Genomic DNA, 21,039 nt, shown 5'->3' with positions numbered 1-21,039 from the left:
GCAACAACATTGATTCAATTACAATTAGTGTAGGGACCGTTTCATCTGACGTAGAAATTAGATTAGCCTTCAAAGAATTCTTTTAGAATATATATCAGGAGGATAAGAACATCTCCCCTGGAAGTATAGGTCAGTGGCTGAATGGCATCTCCCTACCATCACTATCCCCAGAACAAAGCGCCTTTCTAGATAAGGCGATTACAGAAGAAGAAGTAGTGACAGCGATACACGGTAGCAAGGGGGGCAAGGCTGCAGGCCTTGATGGCTTGCCATCCGAAATCTATAAAAATCTGGCATAAGAAATATCTCCCTTCCTTTCTGTGTTTTTTAATCAAATATTGCAGGAGGGGGTTCTTCCCCCAAAATCCTGGAATAACGCATCTATTACACTGATTCTGAAACCGGGTAAGGCTGCCACTGATTGCGGTTCATACCGTCCCATATCAATTATCAACGCCGACTATAAAATCTTTGCAACACTCTTGGCTAGGTGATTGGGTCAGGTTGCTCCTGATATTTTACATCCCAACCAGAAGGGCTTTGTCAAGGGTCTCCAGCTCTTTGAATTAACTTTTGAATTAATAGGAACCATAGACATGGCGACCACCAATTCAATGCCTCTCGCTATCCTCAAGTTGGATGCCACCAATGCCTTCGACAGGGTCAATTGGTTGTACCTGTCGGGGGCCTTGGCTAAGTTCAACGTGGGTGAGGGCTTTTGCAGAGCGGTGAAACTTTTGTACCATAGTCCGTCCGCATCTCTTCTGGTTAATGGAGGTCTGTCCGAACCCTTTAATGTCACAAGAGGAACACGACAGGGCTGCCCTCTATCCCTGCTGCTTTTTGATCTCTATATTGAGCCATTTGCTCAAAAATTACGAGATAACAACACCATCAAGCCATTTAAGTATAGAGAGTGTGAAAAGAGGGTGGCCCTATATGCGGACGATGTCATGATTCTGACTTCAGAGATCAGCACCACATTTCCTGCAGCCATTAAGCTAGCCCTGGAATTCGGGAAAGTCTCAGGGTATGAGGTAAATTCTTCAAAGACCAAGATAATGGTGTGGAATAGTGACGGAACAGGATTCAATGAGCAACTTAGCACAAACTTGAGATATCTGGGGTTAAAAATTGCTAAAGATATTAATCTGATTGCTTCTACTAATTCTCTATAGGCACTAAAGAGTGTCGAAAGTTAATGGGTTCCTGGGGGCACCTACCCCTGATGGTCCTGGGTCATGCAAATCTGGTGAAAATGTCCATTTTACCTAAGTTATCTTTTTTATTTAACACAATCCCATTGTATTTTGATACATCTATGTTGGCTAAGCTACAGGGGGATATTTCTTCATTCATCTGGAAAAAAAAATGTAAGGATAGCTTGGAAGAAAATCAGGCGGCGTAGGGAGAAGGGCGGTCTGGAAGGTCCAGACCCGTAGATATATGCGTGGGCATATCAATTATCACACGCACGCATGCTGTTAAAAATGCCAACAGATCAGGGTGTAGGGAAGATGTTTTCGGCCTTGTTGGAGGGCGAAGAAGTTGGGCAGTCGGGTTTTCTGTTTAAGTTTGGCAACCCCAAATACTTTAAGAAGGTCAAACTTAAGGTACTGCAGAGCCTAGCAAGAACTTGGTTTAATATCAGATCTTCTATAAAATTGGGATACTATTCTAGCAGAACACCCATATGGGATCTCCCCGCCGCTCCAGGTTGGCTGAGGGATACACTAGCAATTCCATTAATGAAGGCTGGAATATCTACATGGGGAGACTTATTTGTGGAAGGGTCTTTGCTTCCATGGGAATATCTAGTGAGTAAAGTAGGTCCCAATTTTTCAAGATTTAATTATCTCCAAATATCAAGTTGGACTCAAGCCTTTTTCTGCCCAAACCCCTTGTCGTAATAACTCGCCGCTAGGGGGAGGCAGCCAACTGGAATCTCTCTTACTGAATAAACCATCTGTAACAAAAGAAGTTTCTTTATGGTATAATTTAATCCTGGAAGAGATTGATGGGGAATTCCCATCGAGCTGCTGTGGGGTTCCTTGATGCCTAGCCTGAATGTGAACGACTTATGGCTAGCATCTTGTAATGTTTTGTGGGACCTAGTTAAACCAGCTTGGCTCCCCAGAAACCATCTATTTACCCTGCACAGGGCATACTATTCTCCACAGAGGTTGTCTAAGTTCTCCACAGGCGGCCCGGTGGCCTGCGCTTAGTGTAGTCTAGTATTTGACTCTGATGCGCATATGTTTTTTGAGTGTCCTCATTTGTCGTCTTTTTGGGACTCCATAAGCAGTAAACTTACATCCTCCCTGGGCTTTACAGTCGTGATTGACCTTCGCCTTGTAATCTTCGGTGTAGTGGATCAGAACCGAAGCCCAGCCAAAAATCTTTTGTTCTATTCCATTCTGGTGGCGCGCAGAGAAATCTGTAAACGATGGAAGGAGGCCGCTTCTCCATCTCTACACGACTGGTGTGTATCAATACTTCAAATATCGAAACTAGACCTCGCCAGGGCTGGTAAACCAGAAAAGAGAGCTTTCTGGCATCTGCTCGACTGGTCCAACTAGTTGTACTGGGTTTTTTTTTTTTTCCTAGGTCCGACGATTACCTAGCCTTGGTACAATCTCTGTGCTTAGCCACTTTGCCTCCCCCTCGGCACGATGGTGGCCAAAGCAATGGTGTAATTGGATAACAAGGCGCCAATATTGGTATGGTATAAGTCGTAGCTGATGGGTTGGGGTCGCTCCATAAATCTTACTACACACACCAGTTTTTGATTGAGGCAGCACGGCTGTACCACTATACGCCTTTCTTCCTTGTTCAACAATACAGTAATTTGCAGCCATGGTAGAGATGAGGACAATACAAAAAAAAGAAAAGAAAAAAAAAGCTTCCTAGGACCGGTTTCTGGCATTACAGCTGTCTTCAGCCAGGCTTGCTTGAATCCAGTGGCAAAGTGAGCAAGGGACCCACGTCTGAGCATACCCTGCCAACTTATGGCGAACAAAGCGGTACAAAAGGGGGTGGTGATGGACGGACCATCTGAACCAATCAAACACTCACACCCAGTGAACAGATCTGGATTTAATCTACAGAGAGCTAACAATACAGATGGCATTTTCATTCGTTGAAGGTAAGTACATCAGTTTCAGCTGAGGCACTTATAAAGTTTTAAAGGAAATATGGGGGTTATTCTTTGTCTCTGCTACTCTTTAAAATTTCACCCCAAAGACATTATATGGCCCAACAATTCTAAATCTGCAAAGAAAATTATCCTGAAAATTCTTAATAGTGCAATATTAAAGAGAGTATTAGATCTTCCTAAACAATCTATCAAGTGAACTCAAGATGGAACTTACTGGAACTCATCTATCATTGTTTTTAATAGGCTTTCACAAAAACAAAATTCAGCTAATGTGTCTTACCTTTGCTGGTAAGAAGCATTGACCAGTGAGAGGCTTTGGGCACCTTCTCTAATGATTCATGATTATTACGACAAGGGGCTTCTCTAATGAAAACTGATCAAAGAAAAACACAAAACCGAGGTTAATATAAAAAACCATGGGAGTGATTTCCTGTCACTGCTGAACTGGAAACATCAGCTGCTATGATATTGTACAATTTGCGTTTGACGTCCTCAATTGACCCAAAGCATGAATTATTGGGAGGGGAGGAAGTGTCTCGATATTTATATACACCTATAGATAATATGTTTGACAGGAGATTTTAAGATTTAGAATTGATCACAATACAATAAATTAAAAGTCCGATTTTTTTTTTAAACCAAGATAATGATGGTAAATGTGTTTTCTTTACCTAGCATTAAATGAACCCTAATATATACACACACATACACACGCCTATATATATATATATATAGGCGTGGCCACTTCTCAGGCCTTTTGGTCTTCGTAGTTGCACACAATAACCTCAAGTGAGTCCGTCCTGTGGTGCAAACGATAAAAGTCACATTAGACTGCCTCCCTTTACGGTGACGTCAGGTTGGCCTCACCTTAAGAACGCTGCGCTCGCAGCTGGGCTTCTTCCGCGACCGGAGCTGGCCACTTTAATCCAAACCAATAAGAGTTGGCTGTTATGAAAGAGCCACACCAGGTAGGTTTGATTCCTTCTTTATTTAATCAGGAAGGCTGCACACAGATGTAAAAGACGTCGTAGAATATTACTGCCATTCACTGCCAGACGCGTTAGAAGTCTCTTGACTCTACTTCAATGGCAACGGCAAATTATGTATGGAAGTTTGTCAAATTCGATTTCTTAGGGCTGTTCTCAAAACGGTTTGCTCTTATCTTTGTGTCATCTGCGATCGTAAATGATAAATTCAGACATGCTTAATGGATTTTTCATGCCAATCAAACTGGCTATTACCAAAGTGGAATATCCGAAAGGTGGAACACTTTACCAGAGTAGTAAGGGTATTTGTATGCAGCAAAATGGATGTTTTCAAGTGAGTCATGGATGCAGAGATATTCTTAATATGGTCCACACACTAAGGGCCTAATTATGATGTTGTGGGACCACCACCAACATGCTGTTGGTGGTGGTCACTCTACCATCCAGCATAGTGGTCTGACCGTTGCATTATGATGCAGTTGGTTGGACTGGAGAGGTCAGAGGGACGTGCCGATGTTTCCAACAGGCTCAAGGAGACCATCAGGGCATTGGCCAGATAGTAAGTCCTACAATCAAGACAGCCTCTCAAGGGTGGGCCGACCAACATGGAAAGGCTGTCGAAGGAGACTTTGGTGGCATCTAGCAGGGCCCCCATTCCTGTGGGCCTCCACTATGTGCCATGGGCATCCCTAGTTTTTGCTGACAGGCACTGGTGATAACTGACTCTGCCTGCCCCAGGGCTCTGCCTAACCAGACGTAGGGCCAGCTCTATGCTGAAAAGACACTTAGAATACAGTGAAAACACCTACATTCACTAGGGTACACTATGGGTTAAGGTACCCCTATGATTGGCAAGTCCTCCTAGTGCATGTACATGATTAGGCAGAGAGATCAAAACTACATTTAAGTCCCAAGTATATCATATGGCATGGCAGTTTAGAGGCAAGCAGTCCTTTATGCACTTGCATGTGTGCACTGCCTGAGATCAATTTAAAAGCAGCCCTGTTTTGCTGGACTGCTTTTACAATGCAAATTGTGCCCAAACTTGACTTTGGTGTTTGGATCACTCAAAAATCAATAAACTACACTGTTTTGGCATGTTAGGTATCCCCAGGGTCTCCTCTAGGTGTCCCAGTGGAGGGAAGGGTTCAGGTATTTATAAGGAGGACCCTTATAAATTAAGTTTTATATGCCTTTGGTTTAGTGAAATTGCATATTTCACTCCCCACATTGTAGTAAAGTTCTTCTTAATACCGACTTTTGTGCTAGGAGGACTATGGTCAGATGATCTGCAATATATCTTCACATATTCAGAACCCTAAAGTCTCCCCATGGTATCCCAGGGGAGTTGGGTCCCATAGATCTAGGCAGGCTCCTTATTAAGAATTGTTATAAGTCCTGATCTTGAAAACCCCCAATTTCCTTATTCTATATACCCAGCCACATAGGTTAACATGGCACAAAGTTATTCTGTAATAATTCACCCTAGGAGAATCCAAAAAATATCCTTCAAGGGATCACTGGAATGGTATTGATAAACCCAACAATATACTATTGTTGAATTTATCCTAAAAATTATAGACAAGAAATTAAAAGACTTTCTTGTCTGTAAACCAAACTTAAGCCTTCCAGTGATCTGTCCTGATTGGTCAGAGTTAAGTGGATTAACCAGGCTGCTTTGAAGAAGTGATAGGTAGTTACTGGGGTTGCAGAGCTATTATGAGAGGAGCCGTTTCTGATCCATTGGAATGCCAGAGCCAGGGGGAGGGGTTGTAAACAATAATCTTAAAAAAAGGATGAGGTAGGCTGGAGAAACCAGTTTAATTTACACCCCTACTCTTTGAACCCAGCCATATGGTAGGCTTAAGGAAGGAACAGCCTGAGGCAGGGGGGGGGGGGGAATATGTAGATTAGCCATCCTGGAGGTTGGTTTAGGCAGATCTTGGAGAAATATTGCTTTCTATGAGACCATTGTGCCACACTTTGGAGGAAATGTTCATGCTCCTTGGTGTTATCCTGCACCTCATTGGGCAGAAGTGCCCTCCTGGGTTACCCCTGACAACAATGAATACGTTTCTGAGAGTGGCAGTGACTCTCAGATCTGTTGTTTGAAACTAGAAAAGAAGAAGGGTCCATACTGGAAATTTGACTTGCATCAACCAGGCCCTGCACTCTGACTGACTGCACTTGCTGCACTACCTGGAACTACAACCCACTGGATCAAACCTGCTTCAAAAGGACTAAAAAGTGGACTCCCTGCAAGCTACAGGTTAACAGAGCGCACCTGTACCATCACCACCAGGAATCCCTAGACTGGAGTACAGCCAATGAATTTGTAGGGTTTTGTCCAACTGGATTGTGGGAATTAATGTCCCAAACTTTTAAGGAAAGCTTTCAGATCCTTGCAGTAAGTTTTGGACACTTTGGGAACGTCAAAGTAAGAAGTTAAAGAAGTTTTGAGCAACTTTAGAAAAAAGCTCCATAAGTCGACTGACTCAACCTGGCCTGCCAAGCCGGTGGCTCTCAACCATGAGCTGGCCTGTGTTCCAGCTGTAAAGCTCCAGAGGTCCAACTTCCAGAGTTTGACCAGGAGTTGGTGGAAACCCAAGCCGGCGAACCCTCACCGAATCTGGCCTGGTGAAGATCATCGAGAGATCCAGTGAGAAAAAGCTTTGTAAAATGTAGAGAAGGTGACCGGGACCAACCGTGAGAGTCAAGCCACTCACCTTCAACTGACTGCTGGCCTGGATCACTGGTTGGTGTTGCTAGAAAACTCCAGAGCTCTGACTTCAATACGTTTGACTGGGAGCTTGTCGCAAGGCAAGCCGGAAAACCCTCACCAAATCCAGACTGGCAGAGAGCTTCGAGGGGCCCTGGGAAGAAAAGCTCCAGAAAAGTTTCTAGGTCAGAAGGTAAAAATGTTGCCGAGACCTACAGTGTGGGGTAGCGGCGCAGAGCTCTATCGCGTTCGACCTTAAACTTTGACTTTGTCTTGGTCTATTGTGACCAGGTGTCCCAATAGGCACTTTATGGTTCTGTGCGCAATATAGTGCTACATCTTTGAAAAAATTATATCTCTGGTTCCCTACATTTGATTTTTTCCACTGTGGTGTCATTTTAAAAATATTTCCTATTTTTATAAATTGGTGTTGGATTTTTAATATGGGTTGTGTCTTAATTATTTACTGAATTGCTGTTTTTAAATTCTTACATACCTGTCTTTGACGTTAAGCCTGCCTTCTCGCAGCCACGCTACCAAGGGTTGAGCATGGGAATCATTTTCTAAAACCTATTGGGAGCCCTATATTGTGTTAGTGGTCTTATTGCTAGTGGTAAAGGCATATTTACCACTACTATTAGCCTGCTTTCCAAGAGTGTCTCTGGGGGCACCTGTAATGCGCTCAAAAACATCCATGCACCATATGCCAGGCACAACATGGTGCCTGGCACACTGGGTATGAATGTTTGAATAATGCTCTTTACCATTGTGGCTTGTGCAGTGGCACCTTTCTTGGGCGGCTGCTCAAGCTGCAATGGTAAACCGCATTTTACGACCTCTGCCACAATGGTTGCATCGTAATTGGGCTATTGGAACTGCTGACTCCTTGTCGGATGGTCCTGTGCCCGAAATTTGGTCTAACCACCATCGTAATGAGGCCCAATGTCACAATTATTTCAGTATTCACAAACATTTGAAGTATCTTTTTGAAATGTTGATCAATTGCCTATAGTAAAACGCTATAGCTGAGGTTGTAAATATGCAGCAAAGAAACATAAATCAAGGACACGTGCAATGACTTGCTTGACTTGGAAATACTTTTATTCGTGAAATAAAAAAAATGCTTAATTGAACATTCAGGCTAAACCAAAGCACTGCATCTGAGGTTGCCTGCTTTGCAGGCAGTCCACGGTCAAGCGTTTGAAGCTTGCAGATGTAGGCTAGATGACCTACTAAAGTCATAGTTTTCACTCTCAAATGAGTGTCAATAAAAAGATGTTTATCTATGCAGATCATAGGCATATTGCAATGCAAGCACCAGTTTCACTCATTTTTTGTGATTCAACCCCTTCATTCTACTTTACAGAGCTATTCCAAAGTACAAAAAATAGTGACGTATATTCTAAATAAATGGTTAAACAAATGGCAAGTTGTGGGGGCGTTATTATAAAATACTTTTTAAATAAATGTAAAATATTGATCTCCGGTAACTCTAATTTCAAAACAGCTCTAATGTGATTTTCTTTCTGCCTCCCTTCTCTGCAGGTGATCCCTGTCCTCAGCCACAGCAGATCACAGAGGAGCATCTTCCCAGATGTGTGCCACTCACTGTCACCGACTACTTCAAGGGAAGCTGGATCAAATATGGAATCCTTATCGTTGCCCTCTGCTCTCTGCCTCTAGGTTAGAAGATATTTTAAATTTGTCAGTTTTTCTTATAAAAACACTACGGGTTTTACCATGTGGTACTTTTGCAAGTCTAGTAGGACTGCTGAAGAGGATTCTTTAGACATTGCTGACAGAGGGCAGGATCTTGGGATGCGGGGATAGGGAATAGCATGTCTCTGAAAGTGGTGTCACTATCACAGGGAATGACTTCATATGAAGTAACATTACATGGTATGATGCACTGTGAGGAATCACCAGGGCACCTGAGAGGGCACTGCGCTTCAGGTGTCCCATGTAGATGGTGTGGGTACTTCTTAGGAGATATTTGATGTCCCCGAGACCTTTGAAAGCACCGGGGGAAAGCTCAACAAGCCCTTGAAGATCACACTTCAGGATGTCACAGAGCAGCATGTAGTCGACCCAGGCCTGTCACAATTCATGAAAGGCACACGGTCCCTTTCAGTTGCAGTAATCCTCCTTGTGCACAACAGAGTCCTCTGGTAATGTGCACCACATAGATCCAGGTTCTCTGGTCCCTCATCCCCACCAGCGTATCTCACCCCGTGTTGAGGTATACCGGATTGTGCTTTGAAGTTGGGGTAGTTCAAAGGGCTTCCCTTTGAACCACAGTTGTCTCCACTACATTTCAACCCTGTATGCCATGAGGACATTGAATGCAGATCTTTATCTTTAGTGGGGCCATGATCTGGCTCCAGTGGCAAGTGTCAAAACCTCTTCCTCCAATTTCTACAGCCGACCCTGCAGATGACAGAGGTCTGTCGTTCTCTCTGCAAGCCCCGTGATTTAAAGCTGTTGCTGGGGATTGCCCAGATCTGCTCCCCCAACCTCCAGTGTGGACTGGAGCCAATCATCAAGACATACACAGATTTGTAGATAACAGAAATGCCCACTTTCTCACTTTGGTATCACTTTCTAGTAGTGGCATTTCTACGCGTATTTCAACAACCTTTACCATTGGCGAGTGGCTGTTGCTGCAAATCCAATGAAAGGAAACATCATGAGGTTGCTCAACTGCAACCCACTATTGTAGCCTGAAGGGCTTTCTACAATTTCCCCATTTTAGCCTATGGGAAGAGCAAACCCTAAAGGTAGTAAAAACAATCATGGGTAATCCTCATTGCCTGGGCAGAGTACACACATGTTTACCTGCCCTGTCTTTCACCTACTACTCACTTCACCCTTTGAGACATACCCTCGGGGTACTTGGTGGAAGTGAAAGGTCTTCCCAGGATGGCCAGTGACTTTAACATGCCAGTCTGAGTAAATGCTATTATGCGCATCAGCCTGCAGTGGTATACTGGACACGGATTTAAGCGCACCATCGGTGCATAGCGCACACCAACCTGCAATGGCACCCCGGACACATATTTAGGAGCACCATCGGTGCAAGGCGCCCACCAGCCTGCAATGACAGGCTGGACACATATTGAGGACACCACCAGTGCAGGTGCGCAACATAGCCTGCAATGGCAGGCTGAACTCATGTTTAGCAATCCCACTGTGCTGAGTGCACACCAGCCTGCAATGGCAGGCTGGACACTTATTCAAAGACACCATTGGTACAAGTGCGTACACTTGAAACTTCATCGGTGCGAGTGCGAACCAACGAGCCAACCAAGGCAGACCTGACTGATGCTTTTGAAGCCTCAGGTGAGCGCATCCACTTTCACATTGCGCTTTCAGTGGGAAAGTGCCCCAGGCCCTAGGCCCTCACAGGAGAATCTGCCATGCCCGGGTTGTATTCCACAGGAGAGCCTACCCCCTAGGTAGGGAAAACTCACATGGGGGTTCATCCCTACCCAGGCAGTGCCTACGCCGATGTACCTACCCAGCCATTAACCCACCACAGTTTGGTGGTAGTGACCGGCCCCTCAGGGTTAAATATGTAGTAAGTCGGATCATGAGATATTTTTGACAGGCTATTCAGGTGGGTTGCACAATTAGTGCGGCATCCTCCTATTAGCCAGTGTCGAACCTGCCCTGGGTATGTGGTGAACCTTGTAACAAGGCACTCACAGATACAACACCTAAACTAATCAAGTAAGCACCCTATACTTGCATGTGCCGGAAGGGCAGGTGCACTTTCCTGCTGCAGTACAGTGGGAAAGTACCCAGACTCCTAAGGTCAGAGAAAGAGAGTTGGCAAAAACCAGGAGAACAAAAAGCATAAAGTTTTAGGGAAATCCCCCTAAGAAGGGCCATGTCCAACAAGTGTGTTCTATTTTCATATTTTGTTTTGAACCCGTAGATTTGCAATTATAACTGGAAATTACAATTTAGTGAAGAAAGTGACACCTCTTTAAAGAATGGTACAGCATGACAAAGTAATGGTCCACTTCCACTTTCAGGACTTCGCTACCCCTGTAGTCACAGTTGACAGTATTGTTGACTTTCATTTTGTACAACAAATGCCACATGCATAGATACAAATGCAACACTGCAAATCCCAAAAATACAAAGGAAAACCAAGACCAGAGACCTGGTTAGACCAGAAATGGGACAGCTTCGAATTGCTTGTCTGTCCTCCCCTCAACTCGTCATATATACCCTTTTTTCCAAATCTTTGTTCATACTCTTATCTTTTCCCTCGTCTCTGTCCCTCAGATGTGTAGGTGGGCTGCTGGTTGACAATCGGAGACACGAGCTGACACCGCACAAGAACGTGGCGGCCCAACGTTGATCTTGGCTTTTATCCTGCCCTTATATTGACTCCAGCATTCGAACTTATGTGTTTACGAGTTTCAGAATATATATTTTACTGCGAAAGATCAAAGAAGATTAAATTCTCTTCGTTTGATTACATGTTTTAATTGTTTGTGACTCGCTCCTGATGTTCGCTCCTGATGTTCTTCTCCAATTTTCTACCCCTGTAGTCACTTTCTTCATCGCTCTAGCTGTTGCTCAGTCTCGGAAGAAAGACTTCAAGAAAATACAGAAGAAACAGAGCCATGCCACTGAAAGGAAGGAGGAGTTTGCTGAAGGGGTGGAAGGTAAAGAGACGGGTTGCACTGTCAGGGAGTGGAGATAGAAAGCACTTCATGACAAAGAAATGTGTCTAGTAACTGCTCACCTATGCGTTGCCTACAATTTGGAGATAGAGTTAGTAGCAAATATTCCACCGATGTTTTGTTTAGAATCAAGAGGACTACTGTACTGCATTGTAACTTGTCATGGGGGCACAGCAACATTGATAATGGAAATCTAGTGCAGTATCTCAAGTAAAATAGATCAGAGTGGGGTAAACTGGACAAACTCCACAAAATGTATGCTTAGTTCTTGACTTGTATCTCACAGATTAGTCAACCACACTCTTACTAAAATCATTCCTTAAACTGCACTCTATTTGACGTACTAAAGCTTTAAACAGTCTTGAGGAAATCTAGATGTGCAAGAGTTTCAGCTACCGTATTTGAAGTGACTTGTGTAAAGCATTTGAAATTTATTGTGTGACACATGACCTAGGAATTGGCTTTGGTCATGAATAATTTGGAATAATTCACTTAGCATTACCACCCCCACAACTAGTGAGCTGCTAAAGACTAGGGCTTTAATTAGTTTGAGACATCTGTCTTTCCCTTTACTGTATGTAGGAGTCTTAAGATAAATCCTTTATTGGTATATAAATTTGATCCTGAATGTAAGTAGAGTGATAGCTATATTTTTCTAGAACTACATGTAGAAGTGATTTTAATGGGTTTTTTTTCCTGTGGAACTCCAGAGCAATAAGTATTGAACATAACATTCCACCAGTTTAGATGCTGGTATGTGCCATTAATGAATTGATTCTGTCTTGACAGAAGAATTGCCTTGGACCTTGAAAAAATAGTATCTTGATTCCTTTCACAATAGAAATGGATACATGAAATTGGCAATATTTTGGTTTGTGATCACTAATGGGTAATTCTGGTAAGATTTTAGTTTTCAACTTTATTAAATATCGTAAAAGAATGCACCACTATTTATGTATAAAGTTAGTACAAACATAATTAAATAAATATTGATTAACATTAGAATACAGTAACATTTCACACCAACTAGTGACCACATTTACTTGTTATTCATCTCAAACTCTATTTTGTTGTTGGTTTGAATCTAAAATCTGCAGCATAAGTTATCAAATGGTATCTATTTTGAAATAAATTTGAAGTTTTAGGGATATTCTTTTTAATGTAATTATTCAATATCATCATGAGAGTGTGGCCACTCAAACAACCAAGTTGGTGGACTAGAGCGGAGTTTCATACAGCAAAGAACATCATCAGTAGCGGGATGATGATCCACGTGACCAAAGTTGATTTTAATATTTGGTGAGAGGAGCCGGAACGTGCAGAATTGGGAGGCGGGGGAGTAGGACCTGTAGAGCTGTGTCAAATCTCACCAATTTACCTACTCGCAGCCTACTCAGAAAGTCAGACTTCGGAGCCCGGCCGAGACAGGGGCTGCTGGACAGCCTGAGGCTGACTCACTTACCTACTGGCAAGTCAGACAGGCCTATCTTGGAAGAGCCCCTGAACCCCAACTTCCAACTAATCTACATAATAGCTGGCCCCATGTACAGACGGAGTGCACAAGGCCGGTGTGGAATGGCTGCGTAGTACAGCCTGGCCATCTGGCGAGACATGGCAGTGTGATGTGCTGGACAACCCCAACCTTTCCCGTGCAGTGTCTGGGCCTCACACAACTAGACGATGGACTGAATATAGGTCCTTATTGTGTATTGCTGTGCTTGGAGAAACTGATCGTGAATTATACTGTATTTGTCCATTAAAAAGTTTACAACTGTTCTACAATGGGAAACCATTCTTGACTCTCCCATTCCCCTTGGAGACACCAGTTACATGAGACACACAAATTCTGAATGTTTTTTGGGCTACCCGCCTTGAGACCTAGAGATATAGGGGGACCATTTAGAGCTTATCTTCTTCATAATAACCCAGATAGACAAGTAGGCTCTGACATTGGAACAAGTGAACATTTTCTCTTCATTTACATGGCTACATGCTGGTCCGTTCTGTTCTATGTTGTATCTACATCTTCATTCATACCTTCAAGATAGTAAACAATTTTCAGTCCCTAAGACTCGTAAGCAATACTGTGACACCACGTCTGAATGGCGAGCCCTATTCCTGTTATGTAATCCTGTTATCGGAGTTAGCATTGTGCTAATATTACCTCCTTTGATAGTGAAAATGTCACCTTACTTCCATGTTCACTGCTCTTGTTTATATATGCTTGTATGCGATTTGTTGAATGTTATTAAGGGGAAAAACATAAATAAATACATTGTTAAAAATCAAGTGGGACTGATATGCCCAGACGTGTGTCCCGTGCCCACTATGTCACTGGAACCAAGCTGTACCCAGCTGATGAGCTCGTATGTAGGCGAAACCGGTCCTGGGTTGCTTGTGTTTTGGTTCAGGTAGGATCTGGAATGGCAGTTCGTGCTGGACTGTTCCTATTGGAGCAGGGGAATGACTAATTTGCATATAGCTGGGCCAAACTCAGGTAATAATTATGGATTGGGATGCACCCCCAGTGAATAACAGTGGCTGAGATTAATTCAAGCATTCCATCCATCACTGTTTTGTATGTTTCTAGCATCAGATGCAGCAGCATACCTAATAACTATCAAACAAGTCTGATTTCATCATGCCCTTCCTGCATCACTAAGATAGCTGCCATGAGAACCTTGATCCTCCTGCACAACAGTTAGTCTGACTGGCTATTACGGTCAACCTGAACCCTTCCACATGTCCAGCTCACAAACTCTTTAGTACATTTTAAACCTCAATAACCAGATTCAGGGAAAATTTCACCCACAAGAAAGCTCTCTCTGGTAATATGCCATAAGTATGGATACTATACACATTCATATCAAACAGGCCCTTTCTTTCTCCATTCAATCATAATGCAGCTGAACAACTCACGCTGCCTTGAAACAAATAGGCCTCTCGTTCTTACTTCTCCTGGTGAAGGCACTGTTAATGTATGTCTCTGGTATGTAAGGCTACCATAATATTTGACAGCTTTCAAAGAGTCTTGTACGTACATGCTGGATTTCTCCTTACACTTATACCTTCTTTTCATCAATAATATATATCTTCTTCAGGTCTGTGAGTCTTTTAGTAGAGGGAAACGCCATAGAAAACAATGAAATTGGACACAATTATCAAAACTGTCACTTTGTGACAAACAGAAGAAGGCCAGCAAAGACAAAGGCAAATTACCTTAACGGATGGGTCTCAAGAAACAACTTATAGCTCTGTATGCTTTTACAGATAAACAATATACTAAATCTATACATATACAAGTTTCTAGGGTGTCTTAAAAATAGAAATTATGGTTTTTGTAGTGCTTTATGTCATACAAAGTTGTTCAAGGTACCAGCTATTAATTGTTTTATAATTTTCCAGAAAATTGATATTTGACAAGTACAATAAGGATGAATTCATTTATGAATTGGGCAAAGACGGGGACCAGCAATCAAACACAATCAAGAAATGTTCATAATGCTTTATAAGACTTCATTATAGGCTACAGTGCCCTGCCAGATGCTGTTAATAAACTGAATAGACATTAAGCCCTTTTTGGAGACCTCATTCATTTGTACCATCTAGCATTCCATTAGCAACTATTTGGCGAGATTTGTATGGTGATGAAATTGTTCCTGAGATGGTGGTTTAACCATTGTGCTACATCTCCTTATCTACTAGTGTGCTGGCAATGAGCACCACAGTACATCTTTGCCTAGGTTTTATCAAGTTGGTCAACTAATCGCAACTGAAACGCCACAGTACCATAAATGTACTTTGTCCTGGAAGGAAATAACTAGAGAAAAAACATCTATAGTTAGCTATAAAGGGAATCTGGACTATATGCTTAATCTACCATTCTGTTCAGAATGAGACTACATGATTACATGGATTAGAAAAACGACAGTAGGATGGGGAGTAAACTTAAATTAAAATGTTGATACATTCTCTATATTTTTCTAGAAACACAGATGTCAGTTTTTTAGACCCACAGACACCAACAATTTAGGGCCTAAATACGATGGTGGACGGACTTCTGTTTGTCTGCCATCGTCTCGGGATGGGAAACGCCCACCTATAAGGCGGCGGTCCCACATACACAATTACGATGCGACCATCACCACAGCGGTCGCATCTGCTACATTTAACATTGTGGAAGGTGCTGCTAGCTGCAGCACATGCCGCAATGCTAAAAATGTACCTTTAACATTTCCCTGCACTATGTGGCAGGCACCATCTTGCCCCAGGGATTAAGGAGGGTCTGCTGCGTGCCCCGAAATCGGTTTCCTCCTGCAGTTTTGTGGCGGGTTGACCACCGCAAAACAACCAGCGGAAAGGGATATCATAATCCCGACAGCTGAGTAATGCGGCTGCTCCGACCCCCACGTTTCCGCCCACCGTTGTAATCTGTCGGGTGGAAACCCGCAGTACAATTTCGGAGGGCCCAGCACCGGCAGGCTGTCGCTGGTGGGCCTTCCGCCATCGTAAAGAGGCCCATAGACGGTGTGCCAATTTGAATCAGAAAATCAGTTAAACTGCAGTGATTCCACAACTCACTGAGCAATATATGAGCGATATGTTTTCAGTAAAGATCAATCCCATGAGACAAGGATAGTTAGTTGAATCCCAAAACTGCTCTCATTAAATAATTACAAGCTCAAGGACACTAGAACACAAGAGGTGCATTTTAAGGGCCTGATTCACATATGTAAACTGACTCGATTGGGTAAGTTTACTATTTTATTTTTATTCACAAATTAAAAATTAATAGTAAGTTTTAGACTACGAGGCCTCCGCAGTAGGGTAGAGAACTCCAGACATAAAAAGATAGACCGGAGAATGAGGCTCAAAACATGAAGACAAATAAAATGGTAATGTTCACCATAAGCATAGTATAAAAAGAACTGCTCGAACATGAATGCGGTGATTAATCGGTACCAATTCTGACCTTATTCTGCTACTTCTAAGCTCAAATCTAATTCTAGCATTGCAGAAAATAAAACTCTTTTCGAATTTCAAAAATGTTGGACAACGACATATCTGTTTGAACAACTGAGCTTATGTTCAATGCAGGCGCAAGGTCTACTATTCTCGTCACACAAGGCCAACCACACTGATAAATCAGTGAGTGAAGGCTAGATTACTCCCATCCTGGTAGCCTTCAGTTGGAACTGGAGATATGATTCTGTATTGCCTGACCCAGTGTCACCTGCCATGAAGATTCCCCTCTACCTTTCACACTCTGTCATCACTTTTTAGAAACATTTAATTGTTGTTAAAACTCTTAACATAAACAATTACCAGAAAGTGGTCTGTTGCCCTTTCAATGACTTTCATTACACAAGACTGGTTATTGAATGACATCAATAATCAAGAAATGAACTTGTCAACCTCCTAGAAACTCTTAGAAAGCAATAACAAACTAATGTAAAACAAAGCAGTTGGTATTTTGATTAAATAGTGGGAAATATATTAACTTAAATGTAATATATCATAATACAGAATATAATGATATAAACTCACTGTGAATCACATTATTCACATGTATTCATTTTGGAGTGACTGACTGACATGTGCAACTCAAGCAGGGAGATACCTAGAGTAGAAAAAACATAGGGCCTGGCTTACAAAAGTAACTTACACTTTTGAGTAATTTACACTTTTGAGTAAGTTTCCTGCTTTCTGGCCATTAAAAAATCTGAGTGTAAATTTGCTTCATAAGTATAACTTAAATGTCTCTAACAAATGGAGTGGTTAGACGGTTTTTCACAAAAGGTACTTACACGTGTAATTTATTCTTATTCGTTTGAGTAACTTTACACTAATATTTTGTGAATAGCCTAAAGAAGTAAATCTAAGCAAAAATGTAAGACTAAGTTACCTTCATGAATCAGGCACATAGTGTTCATAACAATGTGATTATCTAAAAATTAGTCCTGCCTAGATTAAATGTGCTGTGGTCAAGGGAACATGGAAAACTACACATGAATATATTGATTATTTTTCTCTAAATTGCAGAAAATTCAGAATGTGGAACGTATACACAATCTATGTCAGCCATTGTATACAGCTGTTTGAGTGAATGTAATTTATGTAAAAGGAATTAGTCTTACACACACTAATGATAAATAAATTATATCTGTTGCCACATGTTTGTGCTGCCTTTCTGCTAAATGGGGTGTAATTTGGTCCAGCGGTTCAGGTTGTAGTCATGTTCAAGATCCTTATAGCAAATTGCATGGGGAAAATTACCCCAAGACTTTCAACACAGCAGCTGAACTGAGCGCCGTCCTAATTTTGAAAATTTTCATAAAGATTTGTCAAACAGCTCAAAAGTTATTGCCAAAGCAAAACATGCTTTTCCTATGGAGACTAGGTCTTAACTATAACTACCAACAGGTGTGTATATATATATGAACAAGAGCACTTGATGCTCGAAACGCGTCAACTGGAAAGGTTGGAATAAATAAAAACATTTCCTTGCCTGTAGCCGTTGGGTCCGCTTCTTCATTTCGCCCGTGTGGAGGTTATGAGGATTTTTGCTCTGAATAGAATATATATATATTATTCTTTTTACACAAAAATGCTTGGTGGTAAAAGCTGCATGGTTAAGGCACTGCATGGTTAACCCTGCGTGGTGAAATAAGTTTTCCCTGCAATGTGGACTGATTTGTTAAACATTTATTTAATGTCCATTATACATTCTTATGTGTGCATGTTATCTTTCTAATATTAAGCATATGCAAAACTGCTTACCATGCACATTCACAAATGTAATGTTGATTGTTTGATTTCAATAAGCACCTTTACATTTACCTTTTTATACGGTAAAACCCAAACAAACAGAAAAATAATATAGTTCATACCAGATTATCTAGAGATATATTGAACCAGCACAAAGCCTGCCAAGAAATCCTTTGCTTGTGTTGTTATTGACTACATTTTTTTAAAAAAAACAGCATTCTATGATTAATGTAGCCAATAAATGCATTTGACTTTTGCAAGACTATTACGCTTACATTTACAAAAGCTACTAAATTATAGATTGAAAATCGAGAATGCATTTTAACTACAGCTGTATAAATATTCACAATTTTACGTTCAGTTTCTGTAAATCATTCATAGGAGTTCCTCAATTATGAATTATGCTAGCATTTGCTTTGTTGCCCTACCCTTACTACTTCTCTACCACCTTCATTCAACTTACATTGGTTCCCTAATCCCTGGTAATGATAAATTGACTGAGCACCTGAACAAAATCCTTGTAGAGCTGAATTCACACTTTGCTGACATCTTGCGACGGAAATGTCAGAAGCGCTGGGACAATATTCCTTTATAGGGAGAGGCAACATTACTGAGCTCTGAAGCCTTAGATATGATTGATAAACTGCTGGGATATGGCCGTTAATCTTGGTTAACAGCGAAAGAGACAATAAAGCATCCCTATTTCTATCAGGTATGAAAGGAGTTCCCACAGTCCACCTCTGACAGTAATGTGCACACCAGCAGTACAGGGGACACTGGAAAAAAAACACCACAGGTCTGTTGTTGAGACAATGTTCCATTAACTAAAGAGGTCACCAGCCAAATGTATAAAAGAAAATGGTTTCTTACCTAAGAGCTAATTAATATTCTGCAAGCATAATCTTTCATATGAATAAAATGTTCCCATGACGTCTGTTTGCCATAAAGGCAGATTTTTGAGAGAGTGTATAATTTAGGTAGCATCTTTCATCGTCCATTACATTACCTGCATATTATGGATTATTCATAATTTGAGTACAGTTTTTACAGAAACAAATATATATATAAATATATATATATATTTTTAGTGGATCAATATAAGTTACTTTTGTTATATCAATGAGGCATTTGTGATTTCAAACAGTACATCAGTGCAGTAAATAATTGAAAAGTGTAAATGCCTTTGGGTGAGAAGAAAAATGTTGACAACTCATCCAAGCTCATGCAAATCCTGATGTTTCTTCCTGTCAGCTCTGGAATGGCAAGGGGCAAAGGAGCCCCGGCGCCATGTGTTCCTGCAGCTACAATCCAGAACACTGCTCCGTGTGCTGGACGCCAGGAGTGCTGTGCTGCGAAGCATCAACTTGGAGAACCACCAGGAGCTGCACATCATCCAGTCCAGTAACAAAGGGTGCCGGGCTCTGCTGCTGAAAATCCCCAAAGAGTATGACCTGGTATGTGAACTACCCTCGAATATTTTGAAATAGGACCGCTTTGAAACTATTATTTATGGGGATAAGAGGTTTAAGGCACCCCCGACATGCACAGGAATAAGTATATTTAGTCAAGGAATTATCCTTTGTCTGACCTGGGAGCTGAGGTTGGCAGGCCTCCAATGAAAATAATGGACTTGCAGTAGATGCTAAATACATGCAGCGACTAATTTCGGAGCCATAATGAAGTTGGACAGAGAAGGAGGAGGGAAGGCATAGTGAGGGCAAAACTGTGGAATAACTTGATGCTGCCCCTGGTGTAGAGAAGGAGTGTGTGCTGGGGCCACAGATGCAACAACCAGCTACCACCTCAGTCGCACCACACAAATCTCTAAGTCTGGTGTCTCTATACCTGAGATCGCTTGGTCTGGTATTTTCAGACCAAGTAATTCCAGGTCTGGAAACATTGGGCTTCTCATAAAGGCTGAGAGTGGTGTCACTCTATCCCGCAAGGATGCTGCTGTGGGACATTTGTAATGAGGGTGTTTTGGGTGGTAGCGCCGGGAGAAATTTGTGTTGATCACATGTAAGTTCCATTACTTTGTATTACCCTTTTAATGCAAATTACAGCTATTATGGTATTATGCCAATATACGTCATTACTCACTGTGCTCTGTAAACTTTTATGGTGAATGTGCAATTAACTGTAAAAACTTACTATGAACGCTTGACAGTGGCGGCTGGCATCTAAGGAGAGAAGTAGGGTGGGGAAATGGTGCATAGCTACATGCACTATCGTGCCGCAAGCGTAAAATAATAAAAAGCCACTTATCTTACAAACACGACACCTCCTCTTCGCTGCAACCGGTGATCGGCGTGGGCCCCAGCCAGTTCCCTTAACCAATCCTGGAGCTGCTCTCATGCTGTTAACCAGCATTAGAGAAGCACGAGGATTGGAGGGAGAGGCCTCTCTCGATGCTCCCGAAGGCACTGGAGGCCTGCCCTTGGTCTAACCCAGATGTCTTAAATCAGCTGGGTTAGAGAGGTTAGACAGAAGACAGCCGGTCAAACAGACATGCGCACTTTAAACTGAAGTGCCCAGGCAGCCCACACTCCTCCCTGCTGCTGCCATTCAGCACTCGGTTCGGGATAGGTGAATGACAAATAAAATAGTAATAAATTAACTTTACTACCATTTTATTTTTCATCAATGGGGCTTTTGAGTAACAGGGCAGCCACCCCTGACACTTGAGAAAAATCTGTGTGTGTGTGAATGACT

General features: G+C 42.1%; 1 protein-coding gene across 4 annotated transcripts in view; it reads left to right on the top strand.

Moving 5' to 3' along the window:
• The window catches only part of LOC147728937 (dual oxidase 1-like), a 992,769-nt gene that overhangs the window by 653,316 nt on the left and 318,414 nt on the right, over positions 1-21,039 (top strand). For all 4 annotated transcript variants that reach the window (XM_086959175.1, XM_086959177.1, XM_086959176.1 and 1 more), the window contains 3 exons: positions 8,408-8,545; positions 11,425-11,541; positions 19,579-19,781. In XM_086959175.1, the coding sequence (XP_086815301.1) occupies positions 8,408-8,545; positions 11,425-11,541; positions 19,579-19,781 (458 nt within the window). The remainder of the gene's footprint in view (positions 1-8,407; positions 8,546-11,424; positions 11,542-19,578; positions 19,782-21,039) is intronic.

The sequence above is a fragment of the Lissotriton vulgaris genome, chromosome 2_2 (assembly GCF_964263255.1).
Source record: "Lissotriton vulgaris chromosome 2_2, aLisVul1.2, whole genome shotgun sequence".
Lineage (NCBI taxonomy): Eukaryota > Metazoa > Chordata > Amphibia > Caudata > Salamandridae > Lissotriton > Lissotriton vulgaris.
Note: the sequence above shows the minus strand (reverse complement) of the source record. Positions and strands in the feature narration are given on the sequence as shown.